Source organism: Suricata suricatta, chromosome 6 (assembly GCF_006229205.1).
Source record: "Suricata suricatta isolate VVHF042 chromosome 6, meerkat_22Aug2017_6uvM2_HiC, whole genome shotgun sequence".
Classification (NCBI taxonomy): domain Eukaryota; kingdom Metazoa; phylum Chordata; class Mammalia; order Carnivora; family Herpestidae; genus Suricata; species Suricata suricatta.
In genome coordinates, this window is record NC_043705.1 from 92,694,564 (window position 1) to 92,712,688 (window position 18,125).

The 18,125-nt window shown below is 35.3% G+C and overlaps 1 protein-coding gene across 1 annotated transcript in view; it reads right to left on the reverse strand.

Annotated features, from left to right (window-relative positions):
• Window positions 1-18,125, reverse strand: part of TENM2 (teneurin transmembrane protein 2) — a 1,222,720-nt gene that overhangs the window by 839,035 nt on the left and 365,560 nt on the right. Inside the window, exon 6 of the mRNA XM_029942895.1 lies at window positions 15,102-15,377. Coding sequence (XP_029798755.1) covers window positions 15,102-15,377 — 276 coding nt within the window. The remainder of the gene's footprint in view (window positions 1-15,101; window positions 15,378-18,125) is intronic.

Here is an 18,125-nt window from a genome sequence, read left to right on the forward strand (position 1 = left end):
AAATATGGTCAACTGATCTTTAGCAAGGATTCCAAGAATATTCACTGGGGAGAGGCCAGTCTTTTTAAGAAACAGTGTTGGGTAAGTGGATATCCATGTACAAAAGAATAAAACTGAACCCTTACACTACTCACAAAATCAACTAAAATGGGAAGAGCACTGGGTGTTTTATGGAAACCAATTTGACAATAAACTATTAAAAAAAAAGGATAAGATCTAAAACTATTAAACTCCTAGAAGAAAAAAAAGGGGAAAAAAAGTCATGGAATTAGTCTTGGAAATTATTTCCTGAATATGATACCAAAAGTACAGGCAACAAAAGCAAAGCTTGACAAATTGGTGGTAGGGGGCACCGGGTGGTTCAAGAGGCTGAGCATCTGAATTTAATTCAGGTCATGTTCATGTGGTTCATTAGGTTGAACCCCATTTTGGGCTTGCTGCTGTCAGGGCAGAGTCTTCTTTGAATCCTCTGTCCACCTTTCTCTGCCCCTCTTCCTCCTGCGTGCTCTCTCAAAAATAAATAAACATGAAAAACCCTAGACAAGTGGGACTATATCAAGCAGAAAGCTTCAATACAGTAAAGGAAATATCCACAGAATGAAAAGGCAGTCTACAAAGTGGGAGGAAATATTTGCAAGTCTTCTATTTGTAAGGGATAATATATTTTAAAATGTTTTTAATAGCTTATTTATTTTTGAGACAGAGAAAGAAGGAGCATGAGTGGGTGAGAGGCATAGAAAGAGGGAGATACAGAATCTGAAACAAGCTCCAGGCTCTGAGCTGTCAGCACAGAACCCGCCGCAGGGCTCAAACCCAAGAACCGTGAGATTATGACCTGAGCTGAGGTCGGCTGCCTAACCAACTGAGCCACCCAGGCGCCCCAATAAGGGATAATATTTAAAAAATAAATAAGTCCTACAACTCAATAGAAAAACAACAACTAAAAACCAATAGACCAACCAAACAACTTACCAACCAACCAACAAAAACCAGATAATTTCAAAACAGGCAGAGGACTTGGGAATCATTTTTTACTTCTCTTTTTCACACACCTCTCCCTTCAAAATATATGGAGAGTCAGACCATTTATCACCACATCCATTGGTCCTAGATATTGTTGTCTTTTTTCTTGGTTACCAGAACAGCCTTTTAACTGGTCTCCCCACCCTTGCCTCTTTTATTCCATTCTAAACATAATAGCCAGAGTGATATTTTAAATAGAAAATCAGACCATATCACTTTTAAGCTCAAAACTCTGCATGGATATCCATTTTCCTCAGAATAAAGACCAAAGATTAAAATTATCTACGATGCTTTACATGACCTAGCGCTGCCTCTGTCCTCACGTGCTACTGTTCTTCCCAGTTTGCTTTCTGATGAAATCACCGTGGATTCCTTAAATGTACCAGGAATATTCCGGCATTAAAGTTTTCAATTAGCTCTTTAATCTGCCCAGGATGCTATATCCCCAGAAATCTGCATAGTTAATATCCTTTCACAACTAAATTCTTTGACTCCTTTAAGTTTTGGTTTGTTCAAATGTCAGCTTTTCAAGGAAGCCTTCTCTCACATTCCCCAGTCTATTTAATACTATAAAAGTACAACCATATACTCCTAAGTACCTTAATTCTTATAGCATTTATCAGTTTTTAGTATAGTATTTTAGCTCCTTTTCTTTTCCCTTCCTTCTCTGTCTTTCTCCTTCTCTCCTTCCTTTTCCTTTCCTTTCTCTCTCTCCCCGCGCTCCCTCTTCACTTTTATTGTTTATCTCTCCAAGTAAAATTTAAGTTTCAAGAGGGTAGTAATCTTTTTCTAGTTTGTTATTGAAATATCTCAAGCATAATACATAATAGTTATACAATAAATATTTTGAATGCAGTAAAAGTTTATACTTGTTGTTACTCATTGCTCACCATGTTTAAATTGCCCTAGAGATTAGTTTACCAGTTATACGAGGAAGCGTATCTCACTTACTTATTTTCCTGATCTACTCTCCCTTTTTAAATTAATTTATTTCTCTGTGAAAAGAATAAGTTCTTCTGGTTTTGTCCCCTTTAATTAAAATGGCAGTCATGGAGAAAAAAGAAACAAACAAAAGATTTTGGGTTGAGGAAATATGCTGCCACACCAAAATTAGAACTCATTAGGAGTCCTAATGAAAACTATATAAGCAAGAATGGATACAGAACTACTAAGTGCAAACCAGTACGTTTTCAGTCTCTTTTCTTTGTCTTCTATCCAAGTATTAAGAGCTATTCAGAGTTTGTTCCCGGCCCTCTACTCTTATTTCTCTGCCTTTCTCCTTGTGAGTTCATCAACTTCCAAAGGTATCGATAAACCACTAATCTGATGTTCATTCTCAAACTTATGCCTCCAGTTCAGACCTCTCCTCTATTTACCATTCTTAACATTTACACAATTATTGACATTCCCATTCTACTTGAACGTTTTATATGACTTAGTAATATCCAAAACGGAACTCTTGGTCAGCCCCTCAATTCTATCCTTTCCGAGGATTCTCCATTTTACTATATAAGTATCCATCCGATTGCTACAAACAAAAATCCTTGATAGCTCTTATTCATCATTTACTATATTCAAATCATGATCAAGATCTGTACATTTTATCATTCAAATGAATTTCAAATCACTTACTTTTATACCTTGTTAAAGACTATACCATTTCTCCAAAGGCTACACAATTTCCCCCAAGTTCCAAAAGAAATGGATAAATGAAATGCTAAAGAATTCAAAACTGTGGGAATTTACATACAGTTAAAGAGGCTAGAAGAGTCTTGATTCCATATCCAGAGGACTCGGCATCTTAGGTAATTCTTTGATGATAAATGGGAATAGTATAGATGGGCAGGTTTGGGACAGCAGTCAAAGCAAAGGCAACAGTACAAACAAAGACACAGAGGAGGAAAGAGTATGCTCTAGAAAAAATACGTAGCCCAGTTGGGCTAGAGCTGAAAATATATTTAGAGGAGAAGTGGGAACAAGGGCTAAAAACATAAAATTGGACTATATTGTGGAGGGCGTGAAATACCACAAAGGGACAGATTAAGTTGATTTGTATACTTCCTGCCTTCCCAATGTGCCTTTTTGTTCATAGCCATAAATGTGTATCAGCAGAGGTGGAAGACAGCTTGTATTCTCTTAATTGTTCTGCATTTCACTAGGGTCTTTTCCATTCTGAATGTACAAAGAGATGCTCCAGAATATAGAACTTTTTATTTCTATAACATCAATTATTAAGCAACGCTCTATATTAGTAGAGCCATATGCTTATTTTAATAGTAATTGCTTCCACATGATTATTTTCAGAGATTTTTTCTTTATGTACTGAGATATTTATCTTTCATGCAAAACTACCTATTTTGTAAAAATACCAATAGCTGGGATACCACTGTGTTTATGATTACTATCCTCATTGAATCAAAGGCACCATATAGATGGAGAAAGTTTTAAGAATATTTAATACATCATTTACTCGATTCTATCTCCTCAAGGTGCCTTGCAGATTGTCTTAGCAGATGTGAATTTCCTTTTATCATGTGGAATGCAATTCTATCCTTGGTTTGTTATAAATTAACAATCTGAAATAAAGTCCTATGTTCTGAACAACAGCTGAAATATTTAATATGTCTTATCCTGCAAAGAGCTAGGTTTTCTTTTTGGTCAATGGAATCATTTTAAATGGTTTCTTAGCTTTAGTCTGATGAATTAAATGGATTTCTGAGATCTCCAAGTCAAGCCTATATACGTACGTGTGTGTGTGTGTGTGTGTGTGTGTGTGTGTGTGTGTGTGTATACACATATATGATGTTCTACCCTATAGGAAATAAGTTGCATAATTTTGAGAATGTAGCCCAGTGATTTTCACACCTGTAAATGAACATCTTAAACTGTATGTATAGAGGACAAAATACAACAGGACTTGTTCTGGGATTACTGTGGGAATCGTAGAAAAACTAAAAAAAAAAATGAGCATAATACAACATCTCATCTGGAGAAGAAATACAAATCATAAAATAAGACATACAAACATTCAATAAACACATGGAGAGTGGCTCAGCTTCACTCATATTCAAGTAAATGAAAACCAGAATAAATCTATTTTCATCAAGAAATCAAAAAAATATTGGGACAGTTTCCAGTAACTTCTGAACTATAGCATGTGTGCCACGTGATCCTCATGTAGTGTTGGCACAAGGGGCAACTTTCCTATTGGTAAACTAGTTGAAAAGAATTACAATTTTGCATGACCATGTATGTCTAAGTTTCTAATGAATTTATCATAAAATGAGAATTAGGAATATGTAGCTGTAAGGATTTTATTCACCACCCTGTCCTTTACCAATATTAAAAAATATATTCATGTGAAAGAAATTTGAAAAAATGTATTATGCTAATGAAACAATATGTATCCCTTAATTATTGTGAAAAATATTGACTGCCATGGGAAAACATTTAAACTTACCAAAAAAATTAAGGCTACACAGGGCTTGCAAATCATAATGCCAACTCTATAAAAATATTAATATCACACATACATATTTTCATATATTTTACAAACTTAGGTATTTTACATATATGATTATTCCTATAACTATGTATCATATATTAATGTTACTATATGTAACCATATAATGTATACTACTCTGGAAATCATACATAATAACAATGAAAATTAGTCCTTGAATAATTATTAGTATTAAAATGAAAAATTGGTAATGTTAAGATTTACATTGGAAGTCCAGATTGCTAAGACTATTTAGAAAGCAAGGAAAAGAACATTACTATAGAACTTGGCAAATCTATTTATTCTTACTAAATAAAGAAGACTGAAAGTGCCAAAACTTAATACTTATCTTAAAAAGTTAGACAAAAATGGGGAACATTTGAGCATCTGACTGTAGATTTCAGCTCAGGTCATGATTGTAGGGTTGTGGGATAGAGCCCTAGAAAGGGCTCTGCACTGAGAAGGGAGCCTGCTAAGATTCATTCTCTCTCTCTCTCTCTCTCTCTCTCTCTCTCTCTCTCTTTCTGTTTTCTTAAGCTCCCACTCTCTCAAAGTTAAACAAAACCAACAAAATATACTCTATGGAGGACCATGGGGAGGGGAAGGGGAAAAGAGAGTTGGGGAGAGAGAGGGATGCAAAACCTGAGAGACTACTGAATACTTCAACTAAGGGTTGAAGGGGGAGGGGGTGGGGGAAGGGAGGTGGTGGTAATGGAGGAGGACACTTGTCGGGAAGAGCACTGGGTGTTATAATGAAACCAATTTGACAATAAACTATTAAAAATTTTTAAAAAATAGACAATAAAAAACCCCTCAAAATATACTCTAAATGTTAAATATGAGAGAATTAAAAAAATCAAAGGATGAACTTAATGAAAAAGATAATGTGAGAGTAATTCAGACAAAAAGGTTTGATAGAAAAATAAATATATTCTTATCAAGTCTGATTTGTAAAATATATGAGAGATAAAAATCCAAGATTAGGGATGAGAAGAGAGACTCAACTAAAGTTACAGATTTATAATAAAGTATATGAATACATGACTCCAGAAGCAATAAGATATAGAAACAGAAAGAATCTTCAAGAAACTGTTAATCAACTACAACACTAAATATTCCTGTAAAAATAATGTTATGACCTATTTTCCTTGTATATAGCACTATTTGATGCTATTATTTAATCTTTTGATTAAGTACTATAAATGCTGGGTTCTGGGTGTTGTAACATGGTATTGCATGCATAAGCAAAATAGATAAATGTCAAGAATATATTTTTGTACTCCAAGAGTTTCAAATTAGATGGTTTTCAATTTTTTTTGTATTTTAATTATATCCAACATCATGTGCTAGTTATGGGTTAATTGCTCCTCTTGAAATGCCAAGAAGCAGGAATCAGAATCTGTGTAACCCAGAGATTGATTTATTATGGTCTCTTACCTGGATTACTGTTTCCTTCTCTGATATCACTACTTCTAGTTTTGCTACCTTTCTACCCAAACACCTGCATGTGTGTGTGTGTGCGCACACACACACACACATGCACAGGCATGCACCCTTTAATCGGATACTTCCTAAAATAGAAAAGTCTGCTCAAGTACTTTCAGTAATTTTCTCATGTCTTCTTGGTCAGACCTTATTTCCTTAGGATGAAAGCGTTCTTGATAATCTGATCCTTACATATCTATTGATATATTTCTACTGCTGTCTAATAAAAATCGCTATCTTCCCAACAGTCTGACTAGAGTTGGAATTTTAAGGAAAAATATTCCTAAAAAATCATCACTTTTATAACTTCCCTTATTCTACAGCCACCATACAGATTGTTTTTAATTCACTTGGAATATCCATCAACTCATTTCCGCTCATATAAACTTTAACCCTCATTTACAACCTAATTAAAACTCCACCTCCTCAAAGCTGCCCCCATTATAACAGTCTGCTGACACATGCAATGTTTATTTTCTTATTTCCCTACTGAGATTAGATGGGGATTTTTCTATAAATGTACAGAGGTGCTTGCTTTCTTCAATAAATAGTAAACTACATATTTTTATCTATCCATATAAGAAGTGAAAGTTGACACAAGGAATTGAGAGAAGAAAACAGAAACTCCATCAAAGATCGTAAGGTATGATCCATACAGATAGCTATGAACAGTAAGAAAGACAATCTAACTAGTTGCCACAACATAATGGGTTATCCAAATATTCCAAGGAGAGTCTCGCTCCTTAGACTTCATCTCTTCGGAAATTAAATGTCTAAAACAATATTCACTTAACATTTTGTCACAGGCCTATATCATTATAAAATTTTTGGTGACATCCAAATGTATATAGTTTTTCACTTATATGATCTATCACATATGTGTGTACATATATATATATTAATATATGCAAGATAAAAATACTAAAAAATAGACATTTTAAAAGAGAAATGAACAGAAAGGTAAATACAAACAGAACTTTTCATATTTTTCTGTACCCCAATGAGCCATGATGCTCAAATTAGATTTTGAAAACCTAAGCCCACTAATTTTAACAAGAGGGCAGAATTAAATAATAAATAAAGGAGCTCAATGATGCTATGACCGAGTCTAAAGTTCTGAGGGCAGGAGTCAGGGTTGGGAGTGGAAGGACAGAGAAGAATATATTTTATGTTGCAAAGAGCCTCCCCACCAAATCAAATACCATATCACTGACAGACCCATACTGGCTGAGAACTACGAGGAGGCAAGAATTCTTATGTGAGAACAGAGAAAAAGTGAGTGCTTTTATTTGCATTCTGACTTGAGTGGATGGACAGCATTACTGGAACAGTGGCTTGAGGCTTCAAGGGGAAGGGTGTTGGGTGCAAGAGGACCAATGGCGGTCAAGTCAAAAGAGAGTGAGCATAGGCCTCCCTTCTTTCTTTCCCCTAAAACTGTGCACTGCCAAATGTCTACAATACTCATTCTGGCATTTTCATATGTGGCCCTATCTTACCATCTCCCTGGACTTTGATCAATTTGTATTTCCAGATGTCTATCCTTCTCAATATTATCCCTCTTCCCAACTTAACTCCTCCCTCCATGAACCTAAAACACACACAGACATACAAATACACACACACTATCATCTTGTGTAATGCTGACTATCTAGCAGCCCTTCCTTAAATCTTTTCAGAAATAAAATAGGAATCCTCAAAATTAAAATGTGTTCTCATCTGAGATTACTTACTTTTCATCAATTCTAAATAAAAAAAAGAACATACTTTGATCAGCATCATGTATCTGTGTATTTTAAAATATATGTATTTCACCAATATGCATAACCTAATAAATGTCAATTTTCTTTCTTTTTAAAATGCATTTCAAAGATCTTTTAGGATCACTGAATGTATGGTAGCATATTACTTGCTTAAAAAAAATACTTCCCAACCCTCTTCTTGTGTCTAGATGCTCTGTGTAAGTTCATGCCCCTTTTGTAATGTTTAACACAAAGAGGGAAGGCACCGTGGTATCAGGTTTTTCCTGTTCACCACAGGCCAGCCTAAACCTCCATGGATGGAATTCTCAGAGAACGCCAACTCGAATATTTCAGCCCCTTCCATTAGTAAACATGCTTGAATTTCAACTACTTTTTCTCCTTCACAAATACCTTTGGGATGCTAAGAGAACTGGGAGTATATTACATTGTGAGCAAGAGCCACCTCTGATTAACACTCAGGGATCCTGCTGGCACACTTGTAGAAGAGCATTTCTCAGTTTGTGGAGCACTGTTTCCAGTTCTTGTTTCCAACTCAGCATTATCCAACATTGCTCCAAGTCCTTCTCTCTTGGGGCACTGGAGGCCTTTGTATATCACTGCATTTTCCTCTTCTAGCCTTTGCTTTATTGTCTTTCACATCATTGTGACAGACTCCATAAACCATTTGCCTGGTCAAAACTGAACATAATTAGAACCAAGTCATTTTCTTCCTTTTTAAATGGCTTCCTCCTAAAAAGCCCTGGGGTTTTCCTCGATCAGCTGAAATAGCTAAAGTTTTTAAATCAGTTTTTCCCTCCATCTATTTCCTAAAAGTCCACCTAGGTACTTTTACATTAAAGTAGCTTTCAGTTTATGTGTTGAAATCAAAAGTTCTGACTTTAATTTTTTTAGCAGCACTGCAGAAGATAGGGATGGCAAATCATCTACTCCCTATCCCCTCCCACACGCATGTAATTACTTTAATTTTGAAATGAAATTTATTTTCATTTGATTTAATTTCATCAGAATAACTTAAAATTAGTTTAGAAATATGGTATAGCAAAATTAAGCCCATTTCACAGGTGACTCAAAAAAAAAAAACGAGCAATGCCACTATGTTAAACACATGTTAAATTAACATTGTTTCTAGCTTTCTTTCCATAATTTTCATCATCTCTGGTTGCCCAGAAATTTGTGTAAAAGCCAAGGTTGGTAACTCAAGTGTTCCAAAGGCTAAGCAGACTTTAAATAAGTAGAGTAGGTTGAAGGGAGCTCAGGTAAACCGGATGACATGAGCCCATCTAGAGCTACTATGGTTACTATTTCTAACCCAATTATCCAGAAGGAAAGCTGGAGAAGTGTTACTGGACTTTGTACATTTCAAGAGAATCCAACAATAAAAACTTCTACTTAAAACTGTTGGTTAGTGATGTTAAATTTTTGAACACTGAACTCACCAAATAAAACAACTCATGAACTATAGTTCATAACTTCTAGGTTAATGACTATTCTGAGAATCTCTTCCCTTGACCTTTGATGACCTCTAACATTCCTCAAACTGAACCTAGGGAAACTTAAAAGGGTAATTTTCAAGGTAGGTCTTTGGCTAGTGCTGAAAAATATTCAACATTGAATCATAACATTTTTGCCTCAGGTATATATATATATATATATATATACACACACACACACACATACATACACACACACATATATATATACCTACATACATATATACATATATACACATATATATAATACCTATACATATATATAATACCTACATATCTGCAATTTCTATCCTGCTTACAAATCTATTACTTGAAATTTTCTCCTCCCTTTCACTGTGTTCTAGTTTCAGAATGGGTAAATGAGATGTTTCCTTACTTGGTATACACCTTCACAAACCCCTTTAACTTCATGTTTTATTTTGCACAGATTCATCAGGATACAGTTGTCTGTAGAAAATTTGTACTATCTACTTCCTTGGCTTTAACCCATTTTATTTACAGCTTGAATACTTGAATGCACCTCTCTCCCAAATTTAAATTTAATTTGATCCTTGACAAACAACAACTAAACTAAAAAGTGACTGAACAATAAGCAAAAAAGTGAAGAGTTTTCTGAGTGAAGAGGCTTCTGGGGGTGCAGTGACAAAAACCATTTGCCTCTCACCCGGTGACTGCCTTTGCTGCCTAACTGAAGTGGAAGTACAGATATCAGGAACTCACCAGCTTAAAACCAAATGATTATCCACCAACCCAATGTCTCCCCGAAGGCCTAGAGATTACACGTGTAATAATCAGGCTGCCCTTGCCAAAAGTAAGGCTTAGTGCTTCATTTTATTTATTGTATTTATTGAATGGAGCCATTCCTTGATAGCCCCCGGGAGCATTAGCAAACATGAAAGCAACCACCAAAGGAAAGAAAGAAATATATAAATAACTAAAAACCATGCCACTAAAGTTTATAATCTGGAACATGCAGTATTGACACTCTTTCAAGTCCTCTGTTCTACTTTCAAGTAATGTAAGCATTGCTTCCATTTGCCAAAAACCTAAATCTTTAAAGTCTCAGGCAGGTCCCTCTGCAAAACTTATCCGTCCTTCTTCTGAATGTACCAAGCCATGTGACAATGTGATATTCCTAAATTCTGCATCTGGTTCTACATTATTATCAGCTGTATTTTAGCATTGTTATAACCATATATTTAAGACTCTCATTAATAAATTTTTTGCAAAATAAAGTGCCTCTATGGTCTCTAATATTTGAACTTTTAGGGAATTGAGTGGTTATTAAAATCACAGCATCCTTTCATTAAGAGCAGACTGAGACGCTTTTGACAGGTGATTTTTTTTCCCTTTTATTTTTCAATCCATGAGGAGTCATTTCACATTCCTTACAAATATTACTCTTTCAAATTTGCAAGCATAAAAAAAGAAAGCTTAAAACCCCAATTTGAAATAATTGTCATCAAAATGGATTTAAAGTTTGTTTTGTTTTCTTTCATGTTTTTTGTTTTGTTTTGTTTTGTTTTGTTTCTAAAGGATAAGACAGTATTTTTTCCCATGGAGGTTTTTTTCCATAAAGTTTGACTGGAAAAGAAATCATCCCTGTATCAACACTGAAAACACAGTCAAGTATTACTACATTTCTGTAGCTCGTTTACTATTCTTATTCCTACTTTAAGAGCAAAATTATGAGCCCTTAGCTATAATTATCTGGTGCTTATAGTAAGTTTTTATATCTTTTCCAGGCATTCCCTGTAAATTTTACATGTGCGATGATGGGGAAGAAAAAAAGAGTAGAGTGGATTATAAAACACAAAATAAATTTAAGAGTATGCCAGGATAACAGAGTGTGGTACTAACAGAAACATGCTAGCAGGTCTGTAACGTACATACATACAGGCTACCTTAGTGAATCTATTGAGGGGCTGCTTTTTGAAGAAAAAGGAAGAAGACTTGAGAAAGTCACCTCACTAATGAATGAATGCAATGTGGTTGGTGGCAATAACCTACAGATATTGTTCCTGGTATTAAGGAAAATCCTCCCTGCTCCCCTCAGAGTTCTGTCTTCATGCCTCAATTAACATGCAATGAGAGCCTGGGTCCATCCAAGCCCTCCCGAAGAGACAGGAACACTGCAGACCTCTGCCAAGAGGACTCACAATCTAATAAAACCTATGTTCTCCAAACAAACTTTATACAAATCCATTATGTGCCAAGAGCCAGCTTGTTTTATAAATGCAGTTTGCGAAATGCAATGAAATTAACCCAACATTTATATTTTCAACCTCAAAGTACATTATGAGAATTATAAATTTCCCAATTGACAAGAGATGAAAGTGACCATTGTCTTTATTTACTTTGGGGTGGAAACAGAGAAGGTAAAGGGAAGGCTAATTTTCTTCTTTATCCAAGACAAGATTTAGTTTTCTATAATTTCTGGCTCTCTGTTCCACAGATAAGCTTCTTTTCTTTGTATTTTCTTTTTTCTTTCTGGATTTCTAATAAAATAACTAAAACTAGAATTATGCTGAAAAAACAAAAACCCACTCAAGGATATTTTTAAATCCCCAAGGTAAAGAAACCGCCTAAGGGAGTCAAGAGTACACAGACTGGATTTTTTACAGTGTGTGCTATTCTGCATTTTTAAAGAAGCAATTAGTTATTCTTGTGTATTAGTGACTGCCCCATTTTCTCCATAACTCAGGTGGTACAAAGGGCCTCCAAGAGGACATATTTTAAGTGGGACATTTATTACCCTGAAAAAGGGATGATTCTTATTTAAAGCCACTGAGAAAGCTGTTTCTATAGATGCAGTCAAATTACACAGCAGCAAAAACTTGGCCTCACTGTTCTCAAATCTCATTGCCAATTCTAACAATGCCATCTTTAACTTAAAGACATAGTCAAAGAAACTGATAAAACCACCTGGACCTGAGATTTATATTTATTTAAAGCAAGCAAAGCAAACACAATGCTAACTTGGTGGCCATACAGTGAGTATAAGATGCAGAGCTGTGAAGAAAAAAGGCAAAAAAAAAAAAAGGATAAATTTATCGTGTGTTCAGTGCAATGGGATTTTCAAGTTACCAAGTTACTAGCAGGTCATTTTTGTCACAGTAGCATGCAGGAAGTACTGTTAGCAGGAAAGGTTTTTATTACATGAGTCTGAAGGTTGGATACCCCGGTCTGCCTTCGCATTCTAACTCCGCTCAGCAAAACCACAATTGGAATTTTTAAGTGCAATGTTTAAATAAGCACTACGAGCATCCAGTTACCCCTAAGATCCTACCATGAAAATGAAACAAAAATATATGGGATACAAAGAAAATATTCATTTTGTTAGCACATATCTTTAAAATCTAAAATTGAATCCGAGAGCTTCTTTCTCAAAGTATAGATTCTGTAACTTCCTCTTCGAGAGAGGCCTACCTAAGAGGTTATTGATTTGGTTCTGAAGGACAGAGTGTTTATTATGGAGGAAGCCATTGCGGGGTACAAGTGTGAGAAATTAATGATGGCTTCGTAAGTGTCCACGCTGTGGTGTGGAACCAGTGGGGCGACTGTCAATCTATATGATAATACATTCCCAAACTTCATAAACCCAGTCATGTGCAAATGCATTGATTTCTTTGTGAGCTAAACAGAATTTGTCAAAAAGAAAGAGAGAGAAGTTTACTGAAGTTAACACCTCAGCCTGCCGAGTGGCTTGCACCTCACTTTTTATTTGCTTAATGAGTTTATGATGGGACATGCAAAATCTCTTATTTTTATTTTTAGCCCCCAAATGAGAACAGAACATGCATTATGTACATCTTTGGAATATGCAGATTACTGAAAATTTTTAAAAAAGAGAGAGAGAAAAGGAAATACATTTTATCTGTACATTTTTAAAACATCCCTCTATCATCTAAGTTTGACCCCTGGCTTCCTTACCTCTCTATGCTCTGCCAGATGCAGGCACAAAAGAGTCACTCCGTACACCCAAGTACAGATTTCTTTATCCAGTTCTGACCCTATTATAACTAGATTTACAGGAAAATATCAAGACACGAGACTCAGGGGTTTATTTCTTATCCATGTATAGGGATTTATATGGACTCCCAGAAGATGAAAATTGTTCATATATGATGTTTTAAAGAATACTGGAAAAAGGAGACTACTTTTGGTCTACCAAATACATCATTAATTATGAAATTATCTTATCCATAACAGTTCTAGGTAAATTCAAGGCAAACGTTATATGCTTCACTAGAAAACTCTATTAACTTTTTAAGATGTATATAGGTTTAAAAAGAGAGGGTGCAGATTCTATCAAACATCCCATGAGACCAGTGAAAATACCACCATGGAAGATTTGCCAAAAGACCTTGTTTAAAATGTGCCATACATTCTTGGATTACAAGTGATTTTATTTATTAAGCCATCAAACTACCTCCATTTAAATAGTCCTGGATACACTCGGACTTGAAAAAGTACATCAGGAAATGGATTCAATGTATGCCTTTATGAAAACTTCCAAAACTAATTTCCTATCAAATAAGTGCCTTAGAGTGTTGAATGTGTCAAGTGTCAGAAATTTGTTAAAATTCAAAAGGAGTCAAGTACAGATTTTTTCCTTGAGTGTGCACCTTGATTAGCTACACGAACGGAGGCATAAGTAAGACATATCTTCTTGTCCCCACTGTAGAATAAATTATTTCTGAATTAAACACAAATTAAAATGCAACAAAGTGACATCTTTTTGGATGTATGCGACTTACCCAGGAAATGATGTATTTTCAACACAGTTTTGAGATTAAATGATATTTAGCCATGCTTTTGCATTCACAACAAGCTGTCCGCCTGTGAATTTCTTTTTCTTCTTTTAAATGCAGGAAAACACTTAAAGCTACTCTAGTAGAAGTTTATAATATTTTATATAAACATTATTAACTGATGTGTTTATAAACATTTTAATGGTAATTCTTTCTGCAAACACACAATATATTCATAACAAATCACATAGCATTTGATGTTTTCTTCATAAATCAACTGTACCTAATGCAATTTATCTTTTAAGAGATGTTTTTGACTAAACACAGTTCTGAGTCACTAAGAAATCCACAAATAAGCACCTTATCTCTTTAATGACTTGCTGAGGCTTCCCTATATTTACTGCTTAATGATCAGAAGCATTTAATTTTCAAAGTTTCATTAAAACCCATCTACAAAGCTGATGGATAAGCAATAGTGATTTGTGATAGAAGATGTGGGAAGCCATTAACCTACATAGGTACCAAGGAGGAAAGTGAACATAGAAGAGAATACTTTTTTGAAGACAAGTCTCTTCCTATTTGTCATTATTAAACTCCAGAGCATCTGCTCCAGGTTTGATCTTCAATACGGATATGAGGCATTGCCGCCTGGAAATGAAAGTCTAAGATAAGGTGGGATTCCTAAGAGATCTTCATGAAAAAAAACCCCAAAAAACCCAGGTTGCCATTTACTGGGAAGGGGAAATCAATATGAAGACCTAGAAAGTTGTGGCAAGAGAACATTTTCTAGGTATAGGTCATAGTTTATCAAGTTGCCTCTTTTGCAATGTAATTTACTTGCTAATAAGACCAACTGACTATAGCTGAATACTGTGTTATCATCAAAATGTGATTTTAAAATTCTCTCCTCATTTCTTGTGTGCTTGAGGTTTGCCAGTTTATTTTTCTCGAGCTCAGAGTGGGTAGACAAGGTCGATTTCAAAGAAAATGAATGGTTTTATACTCTTCTTTATTAAAACACAGACATCCCAAACGCCACATTGCGCCATATCCGGAACATTAAAAGGTATTTAAGAAGCAGGCCTACCGTTCTCATCATCTGACTTATTTTCGTTGTCAGAATCGGTCAAAGTAAGAGCTGAGTTCTCACGACTGGACAGGCCGGAACTGCGTCTGGATTTTATCCCTCTCCCCCACAGTCTGATGGCGTGTTCTGGAGACATCCCTCCCTCTGTGTCGGAGTCGGCGTCAGACCCTGTGCTCAGAGAGTAGCCCTGATGAAGGATCCCCATGTCAGAACAGTAGCCACTTCGGTGTGGGGAGGGCTCACACATTCCCAATTCCGCAAGGGTGAAGTTAGTTCCTAAGGTGACAGCAACAGAGAGACGGATTACAAATTGTAAAACGCTCTACAAAGTTAAAAATCTATTCTTACAAAAAGCAGACGGTTGCTTTTCCATCCAAAAAACATACCAGATTCCCATGGTATAGAGGAATATATAAGCATGAGTATTTAGGATACTGGGGTACATTTGAAAACAAAAAAGTAAACATCTAAAACTAATTTTAATCCTAGGTCAAAATGCTCAGCATTTTTTTCAAAAATGTTACAGCATTTACTATTGTCTAGGTAGCACATGTAACTGGAAAAAACACTGGATTTAGAATAATAGCTAGTATATACCAAGCACTTACTTCGCTCTGGGCATCTTTTGGTTTGCAATTTTTATTTTACAATTCTAAGGTGAAAATGACTTTATGAAGAAGATAATATTATGTAATCATTTTGTAAGGAAACTGAGGAACAGAGGAACAGAGAATTTAAGTGACTTACCCAAGGTCACACATCTAGATTGTAGCAAAACATGGATCTGATCCCTTGAGCAGTCTGTCTTCAAGTCAAAGAACCTTAATCCTCCAATAAATGTGGGTGGTGGCCAGGAGACCTGGATACCAATCCCAGCTTCCCACTGGTAAGTCTCATTGTGGCAAGTCTCTTACTCCTTGAGCCCCAGTTTTCTCATCTGTAAAATCTGGGTATTAATCTCTTAAATTCCTCTCAGGATCACTGTGTATCTTCTATGTGATAATATACGCCGAACTTTTTCTTTTTAATAAACTATGTAATGTATTATTGAATTCAGCATCTGAGGGATGAAAAGTCAGTCCTCATGTTTTTAAATGATATCAGACAATGTCAATTTGCTCACATGACTTAAAACCACAAGTAGTTTTCACCTATGGAGCATGAATGTGTGCACAAATGGGAAGCAGAAGTGAAGAGGCATTTATTGAACGTTTATATGTTCCCATGTGTTGGGCGTGTGGCCAGGCAGTTGATAGGCTTTCAAACTCGTTTAAATCTCATAATAGCCCAACAGTTTAGGTGTTGAACATTTTACAGAGAAGTTAAATACTGTGTCCAAGGTCATGCTTAGGAAAGTGGCCGATCCAAGATAAACCGATAATCTGCAGATTCCAAGCCTTTGCTTATTCTACAAGGTGAAATGATCTTAATCAGGAACCAGCCCGCAAGATTCTGGCACACTGAATGCTCTATCTATGTATGTGCTTTAATAGTGCAGCTTCTTTACTGACATTTTAAGCTTTCAATGCAAATTAGATGGAGTCATGTGGTACATCCTATTTACTGACATATAAAGCTGATTTTTTTTGAGGGGCCTCTAATCAAGCTATGGACAATGGGGAAAAATGCAGTGAAGAAACGCACTTCAATGCTATAAATGAAGAGAACCTTATTAACACCAAATGAAGAAAACCAAATAACACCAAAGCCATGGCTTACTTATGTATATTGATTATATTAGGGTCAGTCCCTATCAATCATATCCCCAAACTTATGATATAACTTAACTGCTCCATGATACTCCACATACCTGATATTACTTCTCAACTTCCATTTAAAAAATAAAACACTAAACAACTGTTTGTATTAGCCTAGTGTGACTTCGCAATAGACATATATTTTTATTCTGAGGTTTTACTTTCCTTTCTTTACTATATGTTGATGTTCCACAGCCTTTTTTAGCCGTGTCAATGGGACCAAACCCAGCTTTACACACAATTGTCTCTGCAGACTGAAACTTTTTCAATGGAGAGCTAACCCAAGCAAAACTTCAGTGGGGATGGAGTGACTTCCTGCTACTGGGCAGGGAAGAGGGACATCCTCACTTCCACCAAGTGCTGTTATTTATTCTATGCATACATTTTATCATGCTGTCTGAAATTCTCTACCCAGTGTACTCCATTACAGTTTATATTCTTAGAAATTAGGTACTGTCTCATAAGTGTACACCAAAATGTATATTTCCATTTTGGTAGTCTATAAAACAAAAGTTAAGTTCATCATATATGATGTTAAAGTACTTTTATATATATTTTCATTTTCTCACTCTTAAGTAAACTAAATATTAAAATTCTCCCATCTTGTTTTTAGAGCTCATGCTTGCTCTGGACAGGCATGAAATACAAGGCTTCCTTTACCTTCAATAAAAGAAAACAAGTCAAACTAAAGCATACATGTTTTTATTCAACATGTGGGAATTTTTAGCTATATGATTCCATTTGAAATGGAGTATGTATGTATCAAGGCAAATTTCCTGATGGTTTTCCCATATCTCATTATCTGGAACTAGCTTCAAAGACCTCCTCAGGAAAAGAGAAACATCTGTGAGAGGAAAAGAAGCCTCAGTTTTCAGAGCATCCCATGTGCTTTTCAATCTGGGTACTCAAAGTAATAGGCAATAAGCCTAGGGCATAGAAAGCCATGGAATAAATAGTCTCCCTTCTTTGGTTATCAAATTTACTTGATGATAAGAAATTAAAATATTATTTTTCTGTTAAAACAAACTTGAGATCATCATAAATCAGTAAAAATTTGCATAATTTTAAAAGTAACCACAAATGTTAAAAAAAAGTATACTTCAAGAGTTTCAACCTTAAGCATACAGCCCCAAAGACACAAACAAACAACACTGTAAAAAAAATTGGAATTACTGTACTAAATTCAACAGGAAGAAGTAATTAAGTTCACACTGGTTTTCAGGAAGCCAGATTTTCTTCTAAATTCAGAAAATTTTTCCTCTAGACT